Source organism: Malaclemys terrapin, chromosome 5 (genome assembly GCF_027887155.1).
Source record: "Malaclemys terrapin pileata isolate rMalTer1 chromosome 5, rMalTer1.hap1, whole genome shotgun sequence".
In the NCBI taxonomy this organism is placed as follows: Eukaryota; Metazoa; Chordata; order Testudines; family Emydidae; genus Malaclemys; species Malaclemys terrapin.
Genome location: NC_071509.1, coordinates 44,564,762 through 44,587,717, shown reverse-complemented (window position 1 = coordinate 44,587,717; position 22,956 = coordinate 44,564,762). Strand labels below are relative to the sequence as shown.

At 43.0% G+C, this 22,956-nt stretch overlaps 1 protein-coding gene across 4 annotated transcripts in view; it reads left to right on the top strand.

Annotated features, from left to right (window-relative positions):
• Window positions 1–22,956, top strand: part of SMIM14 (small integral membrane protein 14) — a 68,235-nt gene that overhangs the window by 23,551 nt on the left and 21,728 nt on the right. For 3 of the 4 annotated variants that reach the window (XM_054029169.1, XM_054029170.1, XM_054029171.1), the window contains exons 2-4: window positions 389–499; window positions 17,649–17,697; window positions 21,358–21,842. In XM_054029169.1, the coding sequence (XP_053885144.1) occupies window positions 425–499; window positions 17,649–17,697; window positions 21,358–21,833 (600 nt within the window). In that variant the 5' untranslated portion in view covers window positions 389–424 and the 3' untranslated portion in view covers window positions 21,834–21,842. Of the gene's footprint in view, window positions 1–388; window positions 500–17,648; window positions 17,698–21,357; window positions 21,843–22,956 lie in introns of those variants that run through there. The other variant, XM_054029172.1, reaches the window with a different exon arrangement.

The window sequence follows — 22,956 nt, the reverse complement described above, 5'->3', positions numbered from 1 at the left end:
AGTTAACCAACTCACTGTGCAGCTCAGAGAGCGATTTTACCTTTGTAGTTTTGTCTGTGAAGGGATCTTTCATAATGGCCTGTGGGAAATCCAGATTGCACACAAAACTTAGTAAAAACATTTGGACCTCTGATTAAGGGTTTACCAGACAACACTTAAAAAAAAAAAAAAAAACCCACTACCTCCTACTCTACTTTTTGATTTGTTAAGTAATCAAACATGCCAGTTTTCTCTGTTCATTCTGCCAAAAGGAATATTATTGGATTACTAAATTTTGTTTTGTTTTTTCCGCTTGGACTAAATGAAGTGAAATTTGATGCATTACTCTCTGTAAAATAAGGTCAATTGAAAAAGAGTTGATTGTCCTTTTTATTATTGTTCTTTCTAGGTGTTCACAGCCAAGTTTAGATTTCTCCGCATAATCATGGCAGAAGGTGGATTTGATCCCTGTGAATGCATTTGCTCGCATGAACATGCAATGAGAAGGCTGATCAATCTGGTGAGGCTAACATGAGGACGCTGCTTTTTTTTTTTTCCCCCAGTGCTGACTGTAGCAATTTTATAATCACAGTTAAATAGGCTGCTGCCGCCACATGTTCTATTGTGTGTGCATTTAGAATGACATCTTCTGGATTTTTAGCATGGTTTTAATTTAAATGTTTACAAATCGCAGATGAAGATGATACCTTTCTGTTTAAGATATTTACCAGGGTTGCAGTTGAACAGCATATACTATAGCTGCACAGCTACCTTCTGTATCCATTGACTTGTGTCTGTCAGTATAAAACCTAAGGCCCCAGTTCTGCAAACACTTGGACTTCATAGGATGACACACATGTAAAGTTTCTCACATGCACAACATTTGCAGGATTAAGTTCTAAATTTGGAAGACCAAGACTGTAAAAATAAAATAGTTGAGAGGCAGAACCTAGAAACTGTGTGTTTTTTCCAGCTCTGCCACTGACTTGCTGAGTAACCTTGGGCAAGTTGTTTTACCTGTCAGTGACTTAATTTCTGATCTGTAAAATGGGAATAATTATTCTTTCACCCATATTTGTAATGTACTTGAAGATCTGTGGAAGAAAACAATTTCATAAACATTTGTTCTAAATATTGACAGGTGTGAACTGTGTCCAGCTAGGGAAATATGGTTACAAGTTTAAATATAATTTGGCTTTTTTAAATATTTTAAGATTAGACTTATGCGCGCACCTACAGCCTCTTCCTTTAGAGTAGACTACTTCCCCTTTTTTACTTTTGCAGGTTTATTTTATTTCAATTCCTGCCTTAGGGCTGGAATTAATGCCTTTTTGAGGTAGTGAGCACCCTCAACTGCTATTGAACCCAATGGGAGTGGACAGTAGTTGGCACCTTGCAAGATCAGATCCTTTTTCCAGTGCTGTACTACCAATATTTTAACAAGGGCCCACAACAAATATTTCCCCCCTTAGTTTGCGACTAACTCCGTGTTCCAAGGGTATGTATGGCTAGGAATGAGGAATCTATTAATTTGTTTTCCCATTTAAACAAAATCACTTTCTCCTACCCACAATCAAGAAAGGAGGCAACAAGCTTATATTAAACTGCATTTTGAAAGGAGTATTCATACCTTAGACTTTGTTCCTGAAAGTATACTGAGTCTATTGGTGGTGTTGCTCAGTGATCAACTTCCGAACTGGGAATGGAGTTTGGGATGAAGATTTTGTCAGGAGGAAGGGGTAACCTCACATGGTAAAATACGTTTGGTGCAATCTGGTCCATTTTAAAAGACAAAACATTTGCTTTTAAATATTTGTAAGGGTCATGCTTGGCACAGATAGTTCAGCAATATCCAGAAAGAGAGCAAGTCAGAGGCAAGGAAATCTCCTACACTTGATCAGGGACAGAATTTTAGCAGGACGCTCAGACTAACCCCAAGAATCCCATCCAGCATATTGCTTCAATAAGAGCCTTTTTTATGAGTTACCAGGGCCATCCTTAGGTATATGCAGCATACGCGGCTGCGTAGGGCACCCGAAAATGTGGGGCACCCCTGGGTTTAGGATATGTCTTCACTAGCAACGTTAAAGCGCTGTTGTGGCAGCACCAGCGCTGGGAGAGAGCTCTCCCAGTAATGTAAAAAACCCATGTCCACAAGGGGAGTAGCTCCCAGCGCTGGTGCACTGTCTACACTAGCACTTTATAGCACTGCAACTTTCTTGCTCAGAGGTGTGAAAAAACACACCCCTGAGTGCTGCAAGTTTCAGTACTGTAAAGTGCCAATGTAGATAAGGCCTTAGTGTCCACCCTCCCACCTCTTCCTATCCCTGTTCTGACCCTTCCTGCAGGCTCCCACCACAGCTGGCTGTTGCAGCCTGGTGAGTCTTCCTCCAGAGGGGATTTAGTACTTAAAAGTGAAAAAGGCTTCCAGCCTGCCAGACCTATTACCACATTGAAACTGTTAAAGAGCCATTCAAGTGGTAATTAAGCCATTTAACAGGCATTTGCCAACCCCCAGGTATATACTGTCAGTTTCTGAATTTACTGATAAAGGGTTAGTCTGCACTGGCAATACTAAAAAACCCACCTCCACGAGGCTAGTCTACACTGGCGCTTTACAGCAGTGAAACTTGTTGTGCTGGGGAGGAGGGAGTGGAGGGAGGGGTGTTTTTTCACCCCCCTGAGCGAGAAAGCTGCAGCGCTGTAAATTGCCAGTGTAAACAAGCCCAAAAACAGTTGTGCATGACTGCAATATTTACTCAGAACCTGTTAGTCTACAGGACCTTAGTTTAAAATTTGCTTTAAAAATATTTCATTAGTGAGTTGGTGAAGATTATAAAATCACATCTCTAAAAAATCCTTGCATAGATTTTTAGATGCACAATCTGAGTATTCACCTTTAGCCTTAAATGCTTGGATCTTCAGACATATCGTTTTTTTAAATAAATCCTTCAAAAGACCACCCTTATCTAAAATACACATGCAAGCCCGGGCTGCCATCGGGCATAGGAACACCAGTTTAATAATACTACATAGGGCCCCATAAATCCTAAGGACGGCCCTGTGAGTTACTCTTCTATGGCCCAGTCCTGCATAGTTGAAATAAATGGAACTTTTGCCAATAGCTTCAAAATGACCAGGAGCGGGCCCAAGGGACTCATTTTTTGGAGTTCTGGGTGCCTAATGCCTCTGAAAATCACGGCCTAATTGAATGCAGTTGTTAACTCCCTCAACTAATTTGAAGCCAGTGGGAGCTGAGGGTACTCAGTATTTTACAGGAGACATTCAGTATCTTGTAGGATTGGACCCTCAGTGTGAAAGCTTTTTATCGTGGAAAGATACCCAAATTCACTGAGTTATTTCTGGTTTTTCTGTGTTGTAGTCACAAAATGTCTGGCTGTACGGCATTTGTCTTAATTCTTGAAAATGTGCAATATACCTTATTAGCGTCCATAGGTGTATTTACAGAGACATTACAAAGATTCCCAGGCAAACACTACATTAAAATGGAATTAAGATTGGGAGTACATGTGGTGAAGTCCCAAACCATTCAGTTATGAATGTTTCAGACACCTCTGGCCATTCAGATTTGCCCTTTACTCTTAACCCAGACCATTTTAGAATCTTATTATATACATTGGTGTAGTCTGAAATAGTATCCAACATACCTACGTGTCTTGGCAGATAGGTCTGGTGCAAACAGCACAAAATTTAAAAAAGGTGATTTAAAATAGAACTACACTCCTTGTTGCAAATACTTTTTAAAGTTTTTAAAGATGTCACAGCACTTAAACCTAATTTAAACAACCACTTAAGCAGCCAGCAAAGACTGCTTACTTATCTGTAATTAAAAGTGGATCAGAATTGCATGCATCACATTTGCGATATCTGGAGATAGTCTCTTAAGGTGCGGAAACTTGTACAAGTTTCATTATAACTTCTTGCACTGGATTCTGTGATAGCACCTCTCACATCTGCTAGCCTGGAACACTTTTCTCAGCCAGCCTCGTGGGACAGTAGCAGTGCTGTCTCATGCTTCTGCTCACATCCTTCTCCCAAGCATTTACAAATCTGGACCCACTCTCTTCTCCATGTAAAAATCTGTGGATGCACAGGACTCCCAGCCAGTGCTTTGGCTTTGAATACTGGATTGCTTTCAGCATCTTTGAAAATTGATTTAAGAGAAACCTTTTAAAAAACCAGTAAAGAGTTGTTAGCGGAATATGGATACGTTTCCACACATCACTTTTGAGTCCAGGGAAAACTGGGGTGAGTAAGGTGTCAGTGCATATAAGTTCCATTCTTACCACCTAGGACAGTCTTTTGTGCTTAGTTATTGCTCTCTACTTTCAGTTCAAAAGCATAACTAAATTAAGACTTAGGAAGTGCGGAGTCCTATGGTAGTAGTTCTATAATTTCGATGTCAATAGGTATTGCTGCTCCAGTTAATGTACCTGCTTGCTGTATTGCAAACTAAGGATACCTTGGAGCACAGCCACAGTAAACTTTAAGGATTAATACCTCTTACCATGTTATGTGTTTCTTGTTTTTATAGCAAATATCAACCCTACAAAATTAATGGAAAATAACATCTCCAAAATCCCATTTGCCTCAATACATTTATTAGTCAGTGGCAACTTATGAAGATAATGACTGTGTTCAGCTCTTCTTTGACTACCATGAACCATGCTTTTAGTAGATATTCCAGCTAAGACAGAGTGAATTGAATCAAGTGATTAAATGTCAAGCCGGTCAACCAAGCAGCTAATACCAGTGTTTACAATTATTGGATGTTGTCATACACACAGGGCTACAATTACATTTTCATCCCCTCTTTGTTGAATTAAAAAAATTAAAAATTATCTATTTTGTTCTTGTCTGTATTTTTGCAAGGTTTTATATATATATAGGAATAGATTCTTCTGATGTTGTAGAAGATTTTAAGGCCAAATAATATCTAGCTCTTAGACTGTGCTTTCCATCACTAGATCTCAAAGTGCTTTACAAAAGAGGTCAGTATCATTATCTCCATTTTTGGGAAAGTGAGGCACAGAGAGGGGAGTGACTTTCCCACCTCAGGTGTGTCTATTTACCTGGTTTTGCGTGCTTGAAGAGGGAAAAGGCAGGTGGCTTTCTGCCCCTTCTCTACTGCCTCCAAATTCTGGTGGCAGCCTGGGTCTTGTTTGGCTTTCAGCATAAGTTTTAGAGCATTCTCAGGGTTGTTCTACCTTATGCTGGCCTATATGGTCCCTATGGGGCTGTTCTGGCAGGATTGATAGAGCACATTGCCCTTGTACGCTAGCTTGCTCCCAACACACTACCTGTGCCAACGGAGTTAAGAGCAGGTAAGGTAGAGCTAGCTGTGTGGACTTCATGCTACTCAGGGATTACCATATCCAAGCCCTCTTTAAGTCGGCTTTCCATTGGTGCAAAGGGGACAGAGCAGAGGCCAAGATCTGCAAAAGAATATATTTCTATTTATACTCCTTAGAAGGAGACCAGAGGTTGGGGGAAGCTGAAGAAAAATTAAGGAAGCATTTTCCTTTCCCTTCCTGTGGACCTGCAGGAAGCAACAAGCGCCAATGACGCTTAGGAAGCTTGTCAGACCACCTCACAAACCTTAGGAGGCTTTATGGGGTCACCCCTGACTCTCACTGAGCCTTAGACTCATTAGGGACCTACATCCTCCTCTAAGCGTTAGGTGGCTCAGAATGACCACACAAGCGCTAACGAGCAATCTCAGGCTCTGTCTACACTTCAAGTGCTGCAACAGCACAACTGTAGCCGTGCCACTGCAGCGCTGTAGTGAAGACACTTGCTACAGTGATGCACATATTTTTTTCCGTAGCTTTAGTAAATCTGTCCCCTGAAGAGGCAATAGCTAGGTAGGTGTAAGAATTCTTCCATCGACCTCGCTGTGTCTACGGGGATTAGGTTGACCTAACTGAGTCAGGCAAGGAGTGAAATTATTCACAGCCATGAGCAATGTAGCCAGGTCAACCTAAACTTTAGGTGTAGACCAGGCCTAATATTCACAGAGAGGATGTCATTAGCCATCTTTGACTATGGGGTTGGGACCCTGGTGACCCTCCTAAGGTAGTGTGAGCCACAAGGGAACAACAGAGGGCCTGAACCCGCAAGGTGCTGGGTGCCCCCTGAGTGCTCTCTGTTTGCATTGACTTCCAGCCCTCTTGAGTTCAGTTGGATTAAGGGTTCTGTCACCTTGCAGGAGTGAGCCCATAAAATGTATAATGAAAATAGTGGTAGCTAAGTGATATCTAAAACAAGCAGAATACATGTGAACAAATCCAGTCAGTTCTAGATCAAACAGTCCAAGTGGAGGCAGATTTCTAAGCAGGTAAAAGTGAATTATAGCTGTGTCTGTCTCAGGGAGACCACTTTTCCCATAAGAGAGTTTAATTTGAAAGTTCAAGACAGCTGTCATTCTTTCCATCTCCCAATTCTGAGCCTTACACTATGCTGATTAAATAGTAATAATCGTAATTTCTCTGTGATCACTCATGACTACCCCGAGTTGAAATGTGTTTACATTGTTTGACCACTTTATTAAAAGTAGAAGAGAGACTATTGATTGTACATTGAAAATTTCAGTAACTCTGTGTCCTAGGAGTAGTTATAATCTGTATGTTATATTGTGGCAGGACTGTTTTTGATCATCTGAACCTTTGTCTGCCTCTTTTCCTTTTACTGATAAAAAGAAATCATACTGTATCTCTAAAAAAAGAAGAACAGGAGTACTTGTGGCACCTTAGAGACTAACAAATTTATTAGAGCATAAGCTTTCGTGGACTACAGCCCACTTCTTCGGATGCATATAGAAGTGGGCTGTAGTCCACGAAAGCTTATGCTCTAATAAATTTGTTAGTCTCTAAGGTGCCACAAGTACTCCTGTTCTTCTTTTTGCGGATACAGACTAACACGGCTGTTACTCTGATACTGTATCTCTAGTGCCACCAAGTGACTACTCAGTCAGTTAAACTATGGGTCATTATGGTTTTGATCCTTCAAAACCATCTGCCTGGAAATGCAGCTGTAGGTGTCACCCCGTGTGGGTCACTTTGCAGAATAGAGCCCTTCCATTATGTGGTCCAAAAAACATGCATGTTCTTTGTTTGCATGTTAGACATAAGTCTGGTAGTTCCCTCTCAAGATCTGCTTTTGTTGTTCAATGTTATCCGAGGCAGTCTTATTATTATGATCATTTCTGGTCTCTCCGATTTGTTGTCTATTATTCCGTGCAGCCAGAGGCATTGTGGGACTCCCTGCTAGGTTCAGCTTGAATGATGGAGGTGTGAAGGTCTCTTCCCCTGACTTTTGTATTGATACCTTGCTCTGCTGCTTCACTCCTTTCTGTGTTCACTAACAGCAGGGTACTGGTGACATCCTAATCTCCCAGCAAAGCAATACAATATAGGCTATGAAGTTGGGGGGAGGAGAAAAGGGGGACTGGTATGACTGAGGGGAGAGATAAAGGGAGGAGCAATTCCTTGCCTGGAAGACAACCATCTCCTCTCTGCTGAACTGTTTCTCTTCTGCATTCCCCTCCATATTATTTCTGACCCTTCAATAATAAAATGAGCATAATGTTTCTGTGACAGGTTCCCCCCAGGGTGCCACTTGGGACTGGGGTGCCACTGAGCCCGCCTGACCCACCAGCCTGGGTTCCCTTCACACTGTACTGCTATGCAGCCTGTCAAGCCCTTCCCCAGGCTTCAGACTGCACTTTACCAGCACACATACAGATAGGGACACACCCACACACATGCTGAGATCAGCTCTGCATGGGAAGGCTCAGCTAAGGAACTGCCAGTACTCAAGTGCACACCCCCTCTGGAGGGTAAACTCAAAATTATACCATCTTGTGCTGCACAGAGAACTGTACAGCACAAGCTCATAAAATTTTCCCCCTCCCTCAATGTGAAGAGAGATATGCAACAGCTTTCTGCCCCAAGTATGGTTTCCAAACACTGGTTTTAGACAAAACAAAAACAAGTTAATTAACTACAAAAGATAAATTTGAAGTGATAGCAAACAGATCAAAGCAGATTACTGAGCAAATAAAACAAACACTCAAACTAAGCTTAAGGTACTAAGGAAAATTTTCACCCTAAATGTTGTTTTAGGCAGATTGCAGAGATTCTTAAAAACCAGCTGCACTGGCCTGCAGCTTGAAACTTCAGATATTTCATCCACAGGCTAGACACCCTTCCAGCCTGGGCTCAGGAATTCTCTTCCCCTCAGTCTTATGTTTCTTAGATGTTTCCAGCAGTCATCCTGGGCGGGGATTCAGTGAAGAATGAACCTCGATTATGTCACTCTCCTGCCTTAAATAGGTTTTACATATGGCGGCAATCCTTTGTCTTCCAGTGTGATTCCCACCCCCAGCCAGTGGAAAAATACTAATTTTATCATGGAGTCTAGTGTCAGGTGACTTGATCCATGAACCTTGCAGCCATAACTCAGTCTATTTGCAGTGTCCAAGGAAGGCTTTCCAGGAAGGTGGGAGATTAGCATCTTCAAAGACCTATTGTTTTTCCCAATAGCCCTTTCCAGTCAGCAATCTAGACCAATTGCCATCTGTCTAGTTGGCGTTCCCCAGGTATAAACACATTGGTAATAGGTGCATAGACAATATTCCTAACTTCATATACAAAAATGATACATGCATACAAATATGATAATCATATTCAGTAAATCATAACCTTTCCAATGATATCTCACATGCCCCATCGTGCATAAAATACATCTTAGTTATGCCATTATTGTATTATAACAATATTTCTATAAATAATATGGGGCGTAGTGTCACAATTTCCTCCTCTGATCACCACCATTCCCCCTCCTCCTACCTGGATGGTATGATGATGGTTCTAGATTCTGAGGTATGCTTTAAAATCCAAGTATTCTGTCCCAAAAGGCGCCAAACACCCCCCCCTCTCTTGTTGTCAATGGGAGAGTGTGATGGGTTGGATCACAGAAACCCCCTTGGGGCTGCCAACTGATGTGCCAAGACTACTTCTGCCCCTGCTTTCCTGCCCTGGCAGCTTGGGACTTCAGTGCCCTGCCTGGTTTGAGCCAGACCAGCTAGTCTGCTGCAGACCCAAACCCAGGTCTGAACCTCAAGCTGCAGACTTAACTGAAAGCAACTTAAGAAGTGTTCCTGTCTTTAACACTCAAATGCCCAACTCCCAATGGGGTCCAAACCCAAATAAATCCGTTTTACTCTATATAAAGCTTATGCAGGGTAAACTCATAAATTGTTTGCCCTCTATAACACTGATAGAGAGATATGCACAGCTGTTTGCCCCTCCCCCCCAGGTATTAATACATACTCTGGGTTAATTAATAAGTAAAAAGTGATTTTATTAAATACAAAAAGTAGGATTTTAAGTGGTTCCAAGTAATACCAGACAGAACAAAGTGAATTACCAAGCAAAATAAAATAAAACATGCAAGCCTATGCCTAATCCAGTAAGAAAACTGAATACAGATAAAATCTCACCCTCAGAGATGTTTCAATAAGCTTCTATCACAGACTGGACGCCTTCCTAGTCTGGGCACAATCCTTTCCCCTGGTACAGCCCTTGTTCTAGCTCAGGGGGTAGCTAGGGAATTTCTCATGATTGCAGCCCCCTTTGTTCTGTTCCACCCCCTTATATAGCTTTGGTACAAGGCAGGAAACTTTTATGTCTCTGGGTCCCCCCTTCCTCCCCTACTCAATGGAAAAACACCAGGTTAAAGATGGATTCCAGTTCAGGTGACATGATCACATGTCACTGTAAGACTTCATTACCCACTTGCCAGCACACACATATACAGGAAGACTTACAAGTAAAACAGAACCATCTACAGACAATTGTCCTGGTTAATGGGAGGCATCAAGTTTCCAAACCACCATTAATGGCCTACATTTTGCATAATTACAATAGGCACTCAGAGTTATATGTAATATTTCTAGTTTCAGATACAAGAATGATACATTTATACAAAGAGGATGAACACACTCAGTAGATTATAAGCTTTGTAATGATACCTTACAAGAGACCTTTTGCATGAAGCATATTCCAGTTACATTATATTCACACTCATTAGCATATTTTCATAAAATCATATGGAGTGCAACGTCACAGAGAGGATTGGACTCCATTTTTTTTTACTCTGTCCTCATACCTCCAACTATTATTCTATCCTCATCTTTCCACTTGCTTAAAGCGTATGTGGGAGCGTGGGGTGTTTTAGTTTCTCTTTGCCTATTTCTCCCAAGGAAGCTAATTTTATTTAAGGAACAATTTAATTCCATCAATACGCTCTCCCTCTCTTTCTCATTTATCTTGCCCAGCTTGTAGGTGTCCGTTTCTGCATCTTTAAATATGAACTTGATGGATAGTACTAGGATTCAGTTTGCAACCTGGCTTGTACTCTGTGCTGGCCTATCAGACTGGCAGCAATTTATTTATCATGTTGTTTACTAAATTATTAATATCCTTTTGACAGAACAGATGCGGCTGCCCAACTAAACTAAAGCAGTGACTTCGTTATCCAGAAGCATCAGATTGCAATCAAGAGCATGCCATGCTGTTCTCATATTCTAGCATAATTGGAAAAACGTGAAGTTTATGATTGGGACAACAGAAAATTTTTGCCACAGTGCAGAGATTTTGCTTTTCTTGCAGAAAATGTTCACCCAGTATTAGCCATAATAATATATGCCTATCTCATAGAACTGGAAAGGACCTTGAAAGGTCATCAAGTCCAGTCCCCTGCCTTCACTAGCAGGACCAAGTACTGTCTCTGACCGTTCCCCTTCATCCCTAAATGACCCCCTCAAGGATTGAACTCACAACCCTGGGTTTAGCAGGCCAATGCTCAAACCACATTAAGGGGAGCAGCTACTGAGACCGTTTTATTATTGTATTGTGATAGCACTCAAAGGCCCCAAGTTTTGCGGTTTCATTGTGCTAAGAACTGTACAAACTCCTAGCAAAACTTAATACCTCTTGTAATAGGAGTAGTGGGACACATCCAGGTTTTTAGCATGCTTCTTGGACACAGTTAAAACATGGTAAGGATCTGTCTACACTCCAAGTTGAAACCTGCTTTAACTTTAACAGCTGGATTTTAACACTGCTGCATTAGCAGCGTGGACTGGGACTAAGAGAGGTGCATTTGGAAAAATGTAAGGAGTTGCTTGAAACATTAATCAGAGGGGTTCTTGTCTTCTGAACTGGTTGGTTTTACAAAGCCAAAAATATTCACTTGAGTCAGAGGGGAGGGGTGGGATCTTCCCACCTGATCTAGAAATACCTGCCTCTTCTTCCCACTCACCATGCCCTGGGGTTCCCATTTTAAATATTTCAATAGGTGGGTCATGTCCTCTTGTAATTCAACAACGGGGTAGGGAGTCATTTTTAAATCTTTGGTACCTTCACACTCCAAAATCTGCTTAAAATAAAGCAAACCCCAAAACTGACAGAGGAACTCTTCTTGTATGTTTGGATGGTGTTTTAGCTCATTTAGCCCTGGAAAGGGACATTTTAAAAAATGTACTTGGAAGGCGATAAAAAGGACATTATTAGGTTTAAAAAATATTTTTTACCTGTATTACCAGTAAGGCTTTAGATTATTGAAATTGAAAATTTGAAACTCTAACTTCTTCTTCACCCTTTCGGTTGGTTCCATTTTACCTTTAACTCAATTTGGACAATAAAACGTTTCTGGTTCTTATGTACTAGTACAATGCTGCAACATTGGGGTGGCAGACACTAAACAGGAAACCTCTAAATCCAAACACAAAACACTGACATGAAAGAAAATAATAAAAGCACTTCTATTAATATTTGGTTTTGTAAGTTCTCCTTCTCCCAGCTCCTTCCTTTTTAAACAAAGCCTAACTGCTTAAACCCTAAACTATCTGACAGTGTCCTTTTTAGGGGCTTGATCCAAAGCCCGCTTTAATCAATAGAAAGATTCCCATGGACTTCAGTGGGCTGTGTATCAGGCCCTATGATTAAGATGCTAATCCTGAACTGAATTTATGTTTTTGAGAACGTGGAAGTCTCTCCACGGGAAAACAAATAAAAACAACACTAATATTCATTAATATTTTTATACCTTTTGAGCATAAAATGTTCTCCTATTTTAGAATTAACATCTGACTGTCCTCAAATCAAAACCACACCTCTCCCAGCACCATATCATTGAGATTCTCTTTCAGTTGAACTGCAGCTGAGCTACTTTATCTTCCTTTTCTAACTGAAGAATGGAATTCATTGGTGAAATCTGTATTTTAAAATAGAAACATTAGTTTCATTTTTAAATATTGTTATCCCGTAAACCTTCACCCACAACTCCCCACCCCTTCAGACCAAAAAATGTAAGTACAGAAACTGTTCACAGACTCTGAGAATTGCTCCTCTTTCACATACGATACTTGAAATATATAATATTCAGAATTTCTAATAGTTACTGTGTCCCCTATGGAAGCAGTTAGCAGGAAATAGGCAGAGTTGGTAAGAGAAGAGGCATTCTGGTTCCAGTAAGAAGTTTTTTTAGCTTCCCCACTATTTAACTTACATATGCCTCCTGTAAGATATAGTGGAGTCTCTTTTTCTTTCATTTAGACCAGTGGTTCCCAAACTTGTTCCGCCACTTGTGCAGGGAAAGCCTCTGGCAGGCCGGGCCGGTTTGTGTACCTGCCGCGTCCGCAGGTTCGGCCGATCGCGGCTCCCAGTGGCCGCGGTTCGCTGCTCCAGGCCAATGGGAGCTGCTGGAAGCGGCGGCCAGTACGTTCCTTAGCCTGTGCCGCTTCCTGCAGCTCCCATTGGCCTGGAGCAGCAAACCGTGGCCACTGGGAGCCGCGATCGGCCGAACCTGCGGACGCAGCAGGTACACAAACCGGCCCGGCCTGCTAGAGGCTTTCCCTGCACAAGTGGCGGAACACGTTTGGGAACCACTGATTTAGACTAATTTAATGACCACAAGGGATAGGACTTGTATAGGGTTATACGGAATTAGAGCCAATCCTCCAGTTTAAACTGAGCAAAACCTGTTTTTCTTTACACCAATTAATTTCAAATAATCTGCTACTTTCTATCACAAGAGAACAATTTTTTTGCAAGTCACTTCATTGTTTTAAACAAACAAGTTACATAGCTCCATCGGTTATGTAGCCACATTTGAACTCACATTGAACAGGTTGCTGGAGTTTTTCACAAACTTGTGGGCAGTAAGGGAAAGAGGACATATACAATGTTCCAATAACAATTATAGGAGTGTGCATGATCTGTAGCTTCTTAAGAACTGATTCACGATGTGGGTAATCTTTTTTAGATAGGACCTTAAGCAACTCATGCGTCTTTAAAAAGAAAAACTCAAATGAAAGACTCAAATACTTTGATTTTTTTGTTGCTCAATATGGATATAGCAGAGACTGTTAAAAAGTGAACTTCCTGTGGGTAGGGATTCATGTGAATCTATAAATTTGCATTACTATGTATTGTTTCCCATAGAGATTCATTTCACACAGCTCATAAGAAATATGCACTTTTTAGCACTTATCTCTTGCAAACAGGTGTTTCAGAACACAGTCTGAAATTTTTAAAGCTGCCTAAAGGACTTGGCATGTAAAACTGCCCAAAACTAAGGCTAGGTCTACACTACCATGGTAAGTTGACCTACACTACGCAACACCAGCTACGTGAATAACGTAGCTGGAGTCGATGTATCTTAGGTCGAGTTACTATGGGGTCTACACCGCGGGGGGTCAATGGGAGAAAATCTCCCATCAATTTACCTTACTCTTCTCATCGGGGGTAGAGTACAGGGGTCGACTGGAGAGCGATTTGCTGTCGATTTGGCGGGTCTACACTAGACCCGCTAAATCAACTGCCAGTGGATTGATCTCAGAGCGTCGATCCCAGCTGTAATGTAGACCTGCCCTAAATGAGTATTGTGTGGCCAGATCTTCTGAAAATCAGCCAGAGTATTATGACATCTTTACTCTTTAAGGGTTTATTAGTATATTTGTTTATGGATAAAACCGACCTTGTCCATGTATTCAACAAGAAAATATTTTTCAGTTATGTGTCACAATTTTTCTAGTGCAGTGGTTTTCAACCTGTGGTCCATGGACCCCTGAGGGTCTGCAGACTATGTCTGAGATTTCCAAAGGGGTCCATACCTCTATTAAAAAATGTGTAGGGGTCCGCACATGAAAAAAGGTTGAAAATCACTCTTCTAGTGACACTTACTTTAAGATAGATCAGTTACTTTGAATATTTCTGCCACTTGGCACTTCTATAGCTCCTTACATCAAAGGGCCTTAAAGTGTCTTTCAAATCTTAATGAATAAGCTTCACATGGTGGTTAAAATACCAATGGTCAGCCTGCACTAGAGCGGCCACCATTGCTACTGCTGCTGGCACTGAATTAGTGGTACAATGGAAAGAAATGGAGGGAGGGGGAAGTGCTAAAAACCATTTTAAGAACAGTGTAAAAACTATTCTGAACTGGGTAGGGTGTAACAAGGCCTGGATTAGTGCTTAGAGCAGGAGTAGATGACACCGTGTTCAAAACACCCATGGCCTTTAGCCGCTGTCTACACTAGACAGAGGAGCTGCCTGGGTGGTAGCAACGCTGGGAGATGTTAAAGGGGAAAGAGCTAGAATAGACAGGTGTTGACTGATATTTGTAAAAGTGGCCTCCCTTATTTGATTTTGCTTTGAGCTTCCCTCTGATACTGTTTCCATGTGAGCGGTAGCTAGATTAAGGGATGGCTTCAGTGGGAGCTTTTAAGTGCACAATAGCTGCAGGTGAGACTCATATGTAGGAAGGGGTGTGCATGGTTAGGAGGAGTCTCCATAAAATGTCTGCAGATTAGGTAAACCAGAATAAAAATCCTCACATATTTTATTGTAATTTTCCACAGATTTCTTCTGTGCCCTGTATCAAAGTTGTGAATTTTGCTTACACCGTTGTCTTTATGTGGCAAGTAATTGGTACTACAGGTCCATGTTTATAACCATTGGGTAAAATTTTCAGAAGCGGCTAAGTCCCCCTAGAAGCCTAAATCCTATTGAATTTAAATGGGATTTAAGAGCGAAAGTGACCTAGGCACTTTTGAAAATTTTACCTATTTCTTTTTGCGTAACCATCAAAAAAAGATCTTTATTACAAGTACATGAAGAAATTGTTTGTTGTTGTTTATATGGGGAGGGTTTTGTGTATATTAAAGAATGTATGATGCATGCTAGTGAGTCTGTATTGGGGGAGGGATAGCTCAGTGGTTTGAGCATTGGCCTGCTAAACCCAGGGTTGTGAGTTCAATCCTTAAGGGGGCCACTTAGGGATCTGCAGCAAAATCAGTACTTGGTCCTGCTAGTGAAGGCAGGGGGCTGGACTGAATGACCTTTCAAGGTCCCTTCCAGTTCTAGGAGATAGGATATCTCCATTATAAAAAAATATAAAAATGTATTATGTCTCAAAGGTCAAATTGTATATCTTTTGTCCATTTAATATGCTGGGATTGACCCACGAGTGCTGACCACCTGCAAACCCCATGGCCTCCAGTAGGGATTGTAAATGTTTAGCCCCGCCCTAAATCAAGCCCTTTTATGAATGGAATTTATCCACATCATTCACCTCTTTAAACCATAGGTTCACCAATGTCCAATCCTTACAGTCCAGAATATTTCAGTAACAAAATATTCTAAGTCAGTATAATTTGGTAAGAGAAGTTCATCCTCTTATAAGGATGATCTGCAAAGGTTTGTAATAAAAATTGGGCTTGTGCCCTTCTTTGTGATATGTAAAGAAGGCCTGGAAGTAGGTTTGGTTTGCAGTGTTGTTTCTGGGGGTGAGGGTGTCTTCTATTCGATTTTTTTTTCTGCCTGTTTATTAACCATAGAAACATCAGGAAAGTTAATTTTGGTTTTCCCTGGTTTTGCTGGAGGCCTTCTTGACAGTCTCATAGCATGTTTATTATGAGCTCGTAACACCTTCATTGAAGGAAGTGTTGTGATAAATCTTTAGTAAAGGTTTCCTTTCTCCAAAATGTTCATTAGTCATTGAAGTTAAATAGGCATAAACTGAGTTTTAAATGTTCTGACTAAAAATCTCTTCCTTTCTCAATTGCTCAGCTTTTGCTGTCTTGGCCTTTGTGAAGTGGTGTGCTTTGTATAATACGTTATGTGCTTATAACAAAATGAGTGATTATAGCTGCTACACCAATGTAAGGTAAAACTTGGGGGAAAGTGTGAGACTTCTGCACAAGCTACTAGATTTGTTTAATCATGAACAATTACACTTGTACTATTTAGTGTTTGTGTATGTGTGCCTGTATTGATTAATACCCCAAAGTCATAGTGAGCATCCCATTGTGACAAGAAGAGATAGACGCTCCGATACTGCTATTAAAGCACGTCTTTGAAATTCAACATGGTGATTGTTTTGAGGCCAGAGACCTTTTGTTCATCCCAGGAATTTTTATGCAGATTTGCCTGAGTAAAAATTGCTTCTTGAAAATCACCATTTCCTATCTCCAGCCTGTGTTTTGCGAAATATAATTTTGGTAGTATGTCAGAATCCCTGAACATTCTAAGACCAGGTCCTCATTGCCCCTCGCGACGCCTGGGAAGAGAAAGAACATGGCAGCAGAATAGATGCCCAGTGATCAATCCCTGCCTCTGCGGTCATATCCTGCAAATGTGACATGAACCCCGGAACAGAAATAAACACCAATAATAATGGGGAACCAGGAGAACATGAGTTTAAGACTCATTTATCATTAATGTTAATATTTCCCTTCACACCTTTTATAATTAATCAATATCTCATTTTCCACTGAGAGGTTGCACAAGCAGGAATAGAGCCCAACTCCCTAATAGGCTGGACACAAATCCCATTCTCTTAACCAGGCTGCTTCTCAAAACAAACCTGCGACATCTTTCTGCAGAATTGAAAGGCCAAGGTTCAACCTCTGCTAATGGGGCTGGTGATATAATAGAAAATGTTTCTGCATTTTTTTTTCTAAACCTAACAAACTAGGAAACTGTATACAAAATATACTTTCTTTAAAGAAAGTTATTAGGTTGAAAAATCAAAAATGCAAAAGATGGGAAATGCCAGAATTAAAGTGCAAATGCATTATTTTAGTATGATCACATATTAATAGATGATCACGTGGTATTTTAATGTAGCTTTTTAATCTGATTGTAACAGCACCCATCCATTATGAACCTCACAGTATATACAGGTTTATAAACTTGAACTTAAAAAATGTATTCAGACTTAAAACTTGTGTAACATACCAGGAATGTTGATAATGGAAGCAACAGTATTTTAGTCAGTCACCTTAAAGTACGTTGTATAAATAGTTATTTAAAAACCTCATAAATAACTAGGATTCTTCACATACCAAAAACCTGGTGTGAGGCAGCAATGTAGCAGTTACAATCTTTCTTATCAAAGATCTCTGATGGTTTCAGTTCAAAAATTCAACCTAGTATTCCCTAATATTTTTTAAACTCTGTATAGATCCATTATGTTGAATAAGTTTAAACTATGCAATAATTCAGATCTGTCTTGCTACTTTTGAACAGCTGATCAGGTCCCTTTCCTAACGATGAGGTCTTTCTTTTTATTCATTTCAGTTGAGGCAATCCCAGTCATACTGCACAGACACAGAATGCCTTCAAGAATGTAAGTAACCGTGTTCTAACTGGAAGTGTATGAGATTAGGACTCCTGTGAAAGTCAAAATAAGTAGCAATAATTTAACTAAAATGAGATGTTGTATGGCCTGGATCTTTTTTTCTTTCTTGCAGAGTTGTGGTTTGAATTAATCTTTGTCAGTTTTAAATTAATGTATGTTATGGGCCACATCCTGGGCTGAGCAACCCTGAAACCCATTGGTGTCAATGTGAGTTGCAGGAGTGCAGCACCTTTCTCAATTTGTCCCCAAGTCTAATGGAATTTAGCCTAGTAACTTTCAGGGTTCAAACTTGACCTTCCTTGCACCTGCAAGGACCATGGTACTAAGTGGGATTCACCCCAGGCAGGAGAATCATGGATTTTCCAATACACAGAGGTTGTGCCAGGAGAGGGTGGTTTCAATGTCCACATGTAGCACTATGGGAGCCCTGCCAGCAAAGACTGCAGTGGGACTGTGCTGAATCAATACATCCCCTGAATGCCTGGGTCATGCCCCCTCCATGGCTAGTGCCATTCACTTGTAGGATTGTGCAGTCTCTTTGAATCACTGTGACCCCCCCTCCACTCCAAGAAGAGTTTCCTTCACAGAAGGGCCTCTGCCAGCATCTGCCTGTGGGGGAATCTGATCCATTATGCACCGTATACACGGCAGGGGTTCTCAGGACAACTCTTGCTGGTGGCCGCTCTCACACTTCTTCCTAAAATATTTAATTACCTTTAGGAAAAACAAATAAATATGCACATACACATGTCCAAATCATTGTAATTTATTTATTGCTAGTTAGTAAGTCTGCTGTGAAAAGTGATATTAACAACTTACAAGTATCACTTTTTACAGCAGATTTACTCAGCCCTAGGAAGTCTGGGGACAAATGAAGCCCTGGATGGGAGATCGGGGTAGGCAGCAGGGGCAATTGGGGAGGGCGGGTTGGCTGGGGAAAGCAGCGGGGGGCCAGAGCCTGAAGCCCCACAGCCGGAGCCCAGGGCTAGAGGCCAAAGCCTCACTACCAGAGCCTTCCTCCCCGCTGAAGACCAAATTCTGAGCCCCACCGCCCCCACCAGCTGCCAAACTCTTGCTGGAAGCCCCAGCAACCAACACCAAGGCTGTGCATCCAGGAGCACCAGGGAGGGGGAGGAGCTGCTGCTCCCCCGCCTCCCCCCATCACACCCCAGTAGGCTATGGCCACAAGAAAAGCCCCTGGTGACCGCATTTGAGAAATGCTACACTAAAGTAGAGTGTGATGGCATTTCTCCCTGACTCAGTGGCCATTTCACTAATACAGCAGTGTTGAGGTGTATGTTCGCTTAAAATATGCTGTAAATTTCCTGTAAATAATAAGTGCACACTGACTGGACATCATCATGTTAGCCAAATGGGATCAATTCAGACATGGAAGTGAATCTGTGTGGAGATTCCACTGAAGGTTTTGAGTGGCAGAGTGATCACCGCCTGGTAAAATTGAGCATTATGTAGTTACAGTTTGTAGTCAGGTAATACAAACATTATTGTCTGTGAATGCATTTGGAGGGGGAGTGAGCAGCAGTGTGCCAGGGAAGTGTAGTTAAAACAATAAAGTAAAATTTTCAAGAGCACCTAACTGAGGAGCCTAATTTAGGCTTTGAAAAGCATCTCATTTAGGACCCTAAGGCCCATTTTCTAAAGTAACTTAAGCCTTAGGAGCCTAAGGCCTGGTCTACACTAGGCGTTTATGTCGAAGTTAGCGCCGTTACATCGAATTAACCCTGCACCCGTCCACACCGCGAAGGTATTTAGTTCGACATAGAGGTCTCTTTAATTCGACTTCTGTACTCCTCCCCGACGAGGGGAGTAGCGCTAAATTCGACATGGCCATGTCGAATTAGGCTAGGTGTGGATGGAAATCGACGCTAATAGCTCCGGGAGCTATCCCACAGTGCACCACTCTGTTGACGCTCTGGACAGCAGTACGAGCTCGGATGCTCTGAACTGCCACACAGGAAAAGCCCCGGGAAAATTTGAATTTGAATTCCTTTTCCTGTCTGGCCAGTTTGAATCTCATTTCCTGTCTGGACATCGTGGCGAGCTCAGCAGCACTGGCAACGATGCAGAGCTCTCCAGCAGTGATGGCCGTGCAATCTCAGAATAGAAAGAGGGCCCCAGCATGGACTGATCGGGAAGTCTTGGATCTCATCGCTGTGTGGGGCGATGAGTCCGTGCTTTCCGAGCTGCGATCCAAAAGACGGAATGCAAAGATCTACGAGAAGATCTCTAAAGACATGGCAGAGAGAGGATACAGCCGGGATGTAACACAGTGCCGCGTGAAAATCAAGGAGCTGAGACAAGGCTACCAGAAGACCAAAGAGGCAAACGGACGCTCCGGATCCCATCCCCAGACATCCCGTTTCTACGAGGCACTGCATTCCATCCTCGGTGCGGCCGCCACCACTACCCCACCAGTGACCGTGGACTCTGAGGATGGGATAGTGTCCACGGCTGGATCCTCGGACATGTTAGCGGACGGGGAAGATGAGGAAGGAGATGAGGAGGACGAGGCAGTCGACAGCGCTCACAACGCTGATTTCCCCGACAGCCAGGATCTCTTCATCACCCTTACAGAGATCCCCTACCAACCCTCCCCAGCCGTTACCCCGGACACAGAATCTGGGGAAGGATCAGCCAGTAAGTGTTGTAAAAATCTAAACATTTATTTGTAACAGAACAGGAATATTAACAATTTAAAAAATGGGTTTCTCATGATTAGTTTGATTAGCTTAACGGTTCAGTCATGGGCAGTGCAACTATTGAAAAAAAATCTAGCAATGTCCGGTTTTGCATGATTGTCCTGCCCAAGCCGCTCTACTGGTTAGTCACTGCTACAGCAGCTACAGTAAAATGCGGTCTATATGTCCGGGGATGGAGCAGAAATCCTCCTGTGACATCTCGAGGAAGCTCTCCTGGAGGTAATTGGAAATCCGCTGCATTAGGTTCTTGGGGAGAGCGGCCTTATTGGGTCCTCCGTAGTAGGACACGTTGCCACGCCACGAGACAAGCAAGTACTCTGGAATCATTGCTCTGCACAGCATGGCGGCATACGGCCCTGGTCTTTGGAGGCTTTCCCGGAGCATTCGCTCTTTCTCGCTGTCAGAGATCCTCATGAGGGTGATGTCGCTCATGATGACCTGCTTTGAATGAGGCAGGGGAATGTTAGTGTTGGGACTGCTTTGCCGTTCCTTTACAGAACTGTAACCGCTGGTTTGCAGCCACGCGGTGGAGGCGGGAGAGGGGCAGCCGAAAGGGATCGTTCCCGGGGACAGCCGCGAGGGTGTGGGACAGGAGCAGACTTCCTGCTTGCCGAATTGCTGGCAGCAGGGACCGACATTGATTTCAATGTGAAATGAGGCCATTGCTAATATTAAAGTTTTAAGCTGCCACAAGTCTATGGCTTACCATGTCTGCCTGCAACAGAAATTCCGTTCTCCTGAGAGGCTTCTCAAATGTGCTGTAGAAGACCCCAGGCACTGAATGCGAAGGCCGAGAATTCGACCTTGTGCTGAGTGCGCATGTGATAGGTGCTGTGCATGGTCTTGTTCACAGAGAAAGACTATGTTCTTTGTTCACAACTACATTTATCTTTCTGAGGAATTCACTCCCTTTTTCCCATTCCCACAGCCCCATCTGCGACTGTCTCACAACCTAGCCTGTCATCACACTCCCAGAGGCTAGCGCGGATTAGGCATAAGAAGAAGAGGACACGGGAGGACATGTTCTCGGAGCTTATAGCCTGCTCCAGAGCCCAGGCAGCACAGCAGACCCAGTGGCGGGAGAACTTGACCCGAATGCACCAAGCCAACATGGATCGGGAGGAGAGGTGGCGTCAGGAAGACCAGCAGGCGACTCAAACCCTGCTTGGACTAATGAGGGAGCAAACGGACACGCTCCGGCGCCTTGTGGATGTTCTGCAGGAACGGAGGCAGGAGGACAGAGCCCCGCTGCAGTCCATCTCTAACCGCCCTCCCCCGCCACCAAGTCCCATACTCCCCTCACCCAAAGTGCACAGAAGGAGAGGCGGCAGAGTCCCTGCTAACTCTCACTCCACCCCTGCAGAGAGCTCGAGCAGCAGAAGGCTCTCATTCCCCAAAATTTGACAAGTTCTTTCCTTCCCGCCTGACACAAGCCCCCGTCCAAGTTTCACTTTCCCAGTTCCATGTTTGGTTGATAATAAAAAATACGTTTCTGTTAACTACTGTTTCCATCATGTTCTTTTGGAGGAGGGGGGGATAGGGGGTTGGTAATTCGACAGGACAGTCACCTTTGGCAGGGTATATAGTCGGGGGCAGGCACAGCAGCAGGGCACATACATAGTGCAGTGATGCAGTGACTAGTTACCCTGGTTAGTCTGGGAGGTTGTTTTCATGTTATGTGGTGGGGGGTGGGTTGCTCTGTGACTTTGTGGCAGGGGAGGGCAGTTACAGATCTTAAGCGGCGGTCCTTAGGCAGGATCACAGAGCCACACAGCAGGGGATCTGTAACCGTCCTCCCCCTGCCACAAAGTCACATAGACCCCCCCATACACACAGTCCCTATCAGGAGGGGTGACAGGCTCCGTTGAAACAACCATCCCACCGCAGCGGAGCCTGTCAATCCTTGAGTTTAGAAGCTGCATTCGCGCCACTACAGTACACCCGCTCCGCACCACAGTCTGCGTCCCAGTTTTAAAAAATTCCCGCGAATACAGTATTAAAGAAAACGGTGTGCTTTAACAAAGTAGAACTATTTTTATTTTGAAACGTGTGTTGGAAGTGGGGTGAAGGGGGTATGTAACTGGATAGGATAGTCAACATTAACTGGGTAAAGAAACGGGGGCAGGTTTAGCTTCTCAATACACAAACTTTAAAGTCACAGGTTACCCTGCTCACTCAGGAACTTTGCTTTCAAAGCCTTCCGGATGCACAGCGCTTCCCGCTGGTCTCTTCTAATCGCCCGGCTGTCTGGCTGTGAGTAATCAGCAGCCAGGCTATTTTCCTCAACCTCCCACCCCGCCATAAAGGTCTCCCCCTTGCTCTCACAGAGATTGTGGAGCACACAGCAAGCTGCAATAACAATGGGGATATTGGTTTCGCTGAGATCACAGCGAGTCAGTAAGCTTCTCCATCTCCCCTTGAGACGTCCAAAAGCACACTCCACCACCATTCTGCACTTGCTCAGCCGGTAGTTGAAGAGTTCTTTTTCAGTGTCCAGGGCGCCAGTATAGGGCTTCATGAGCCAGGG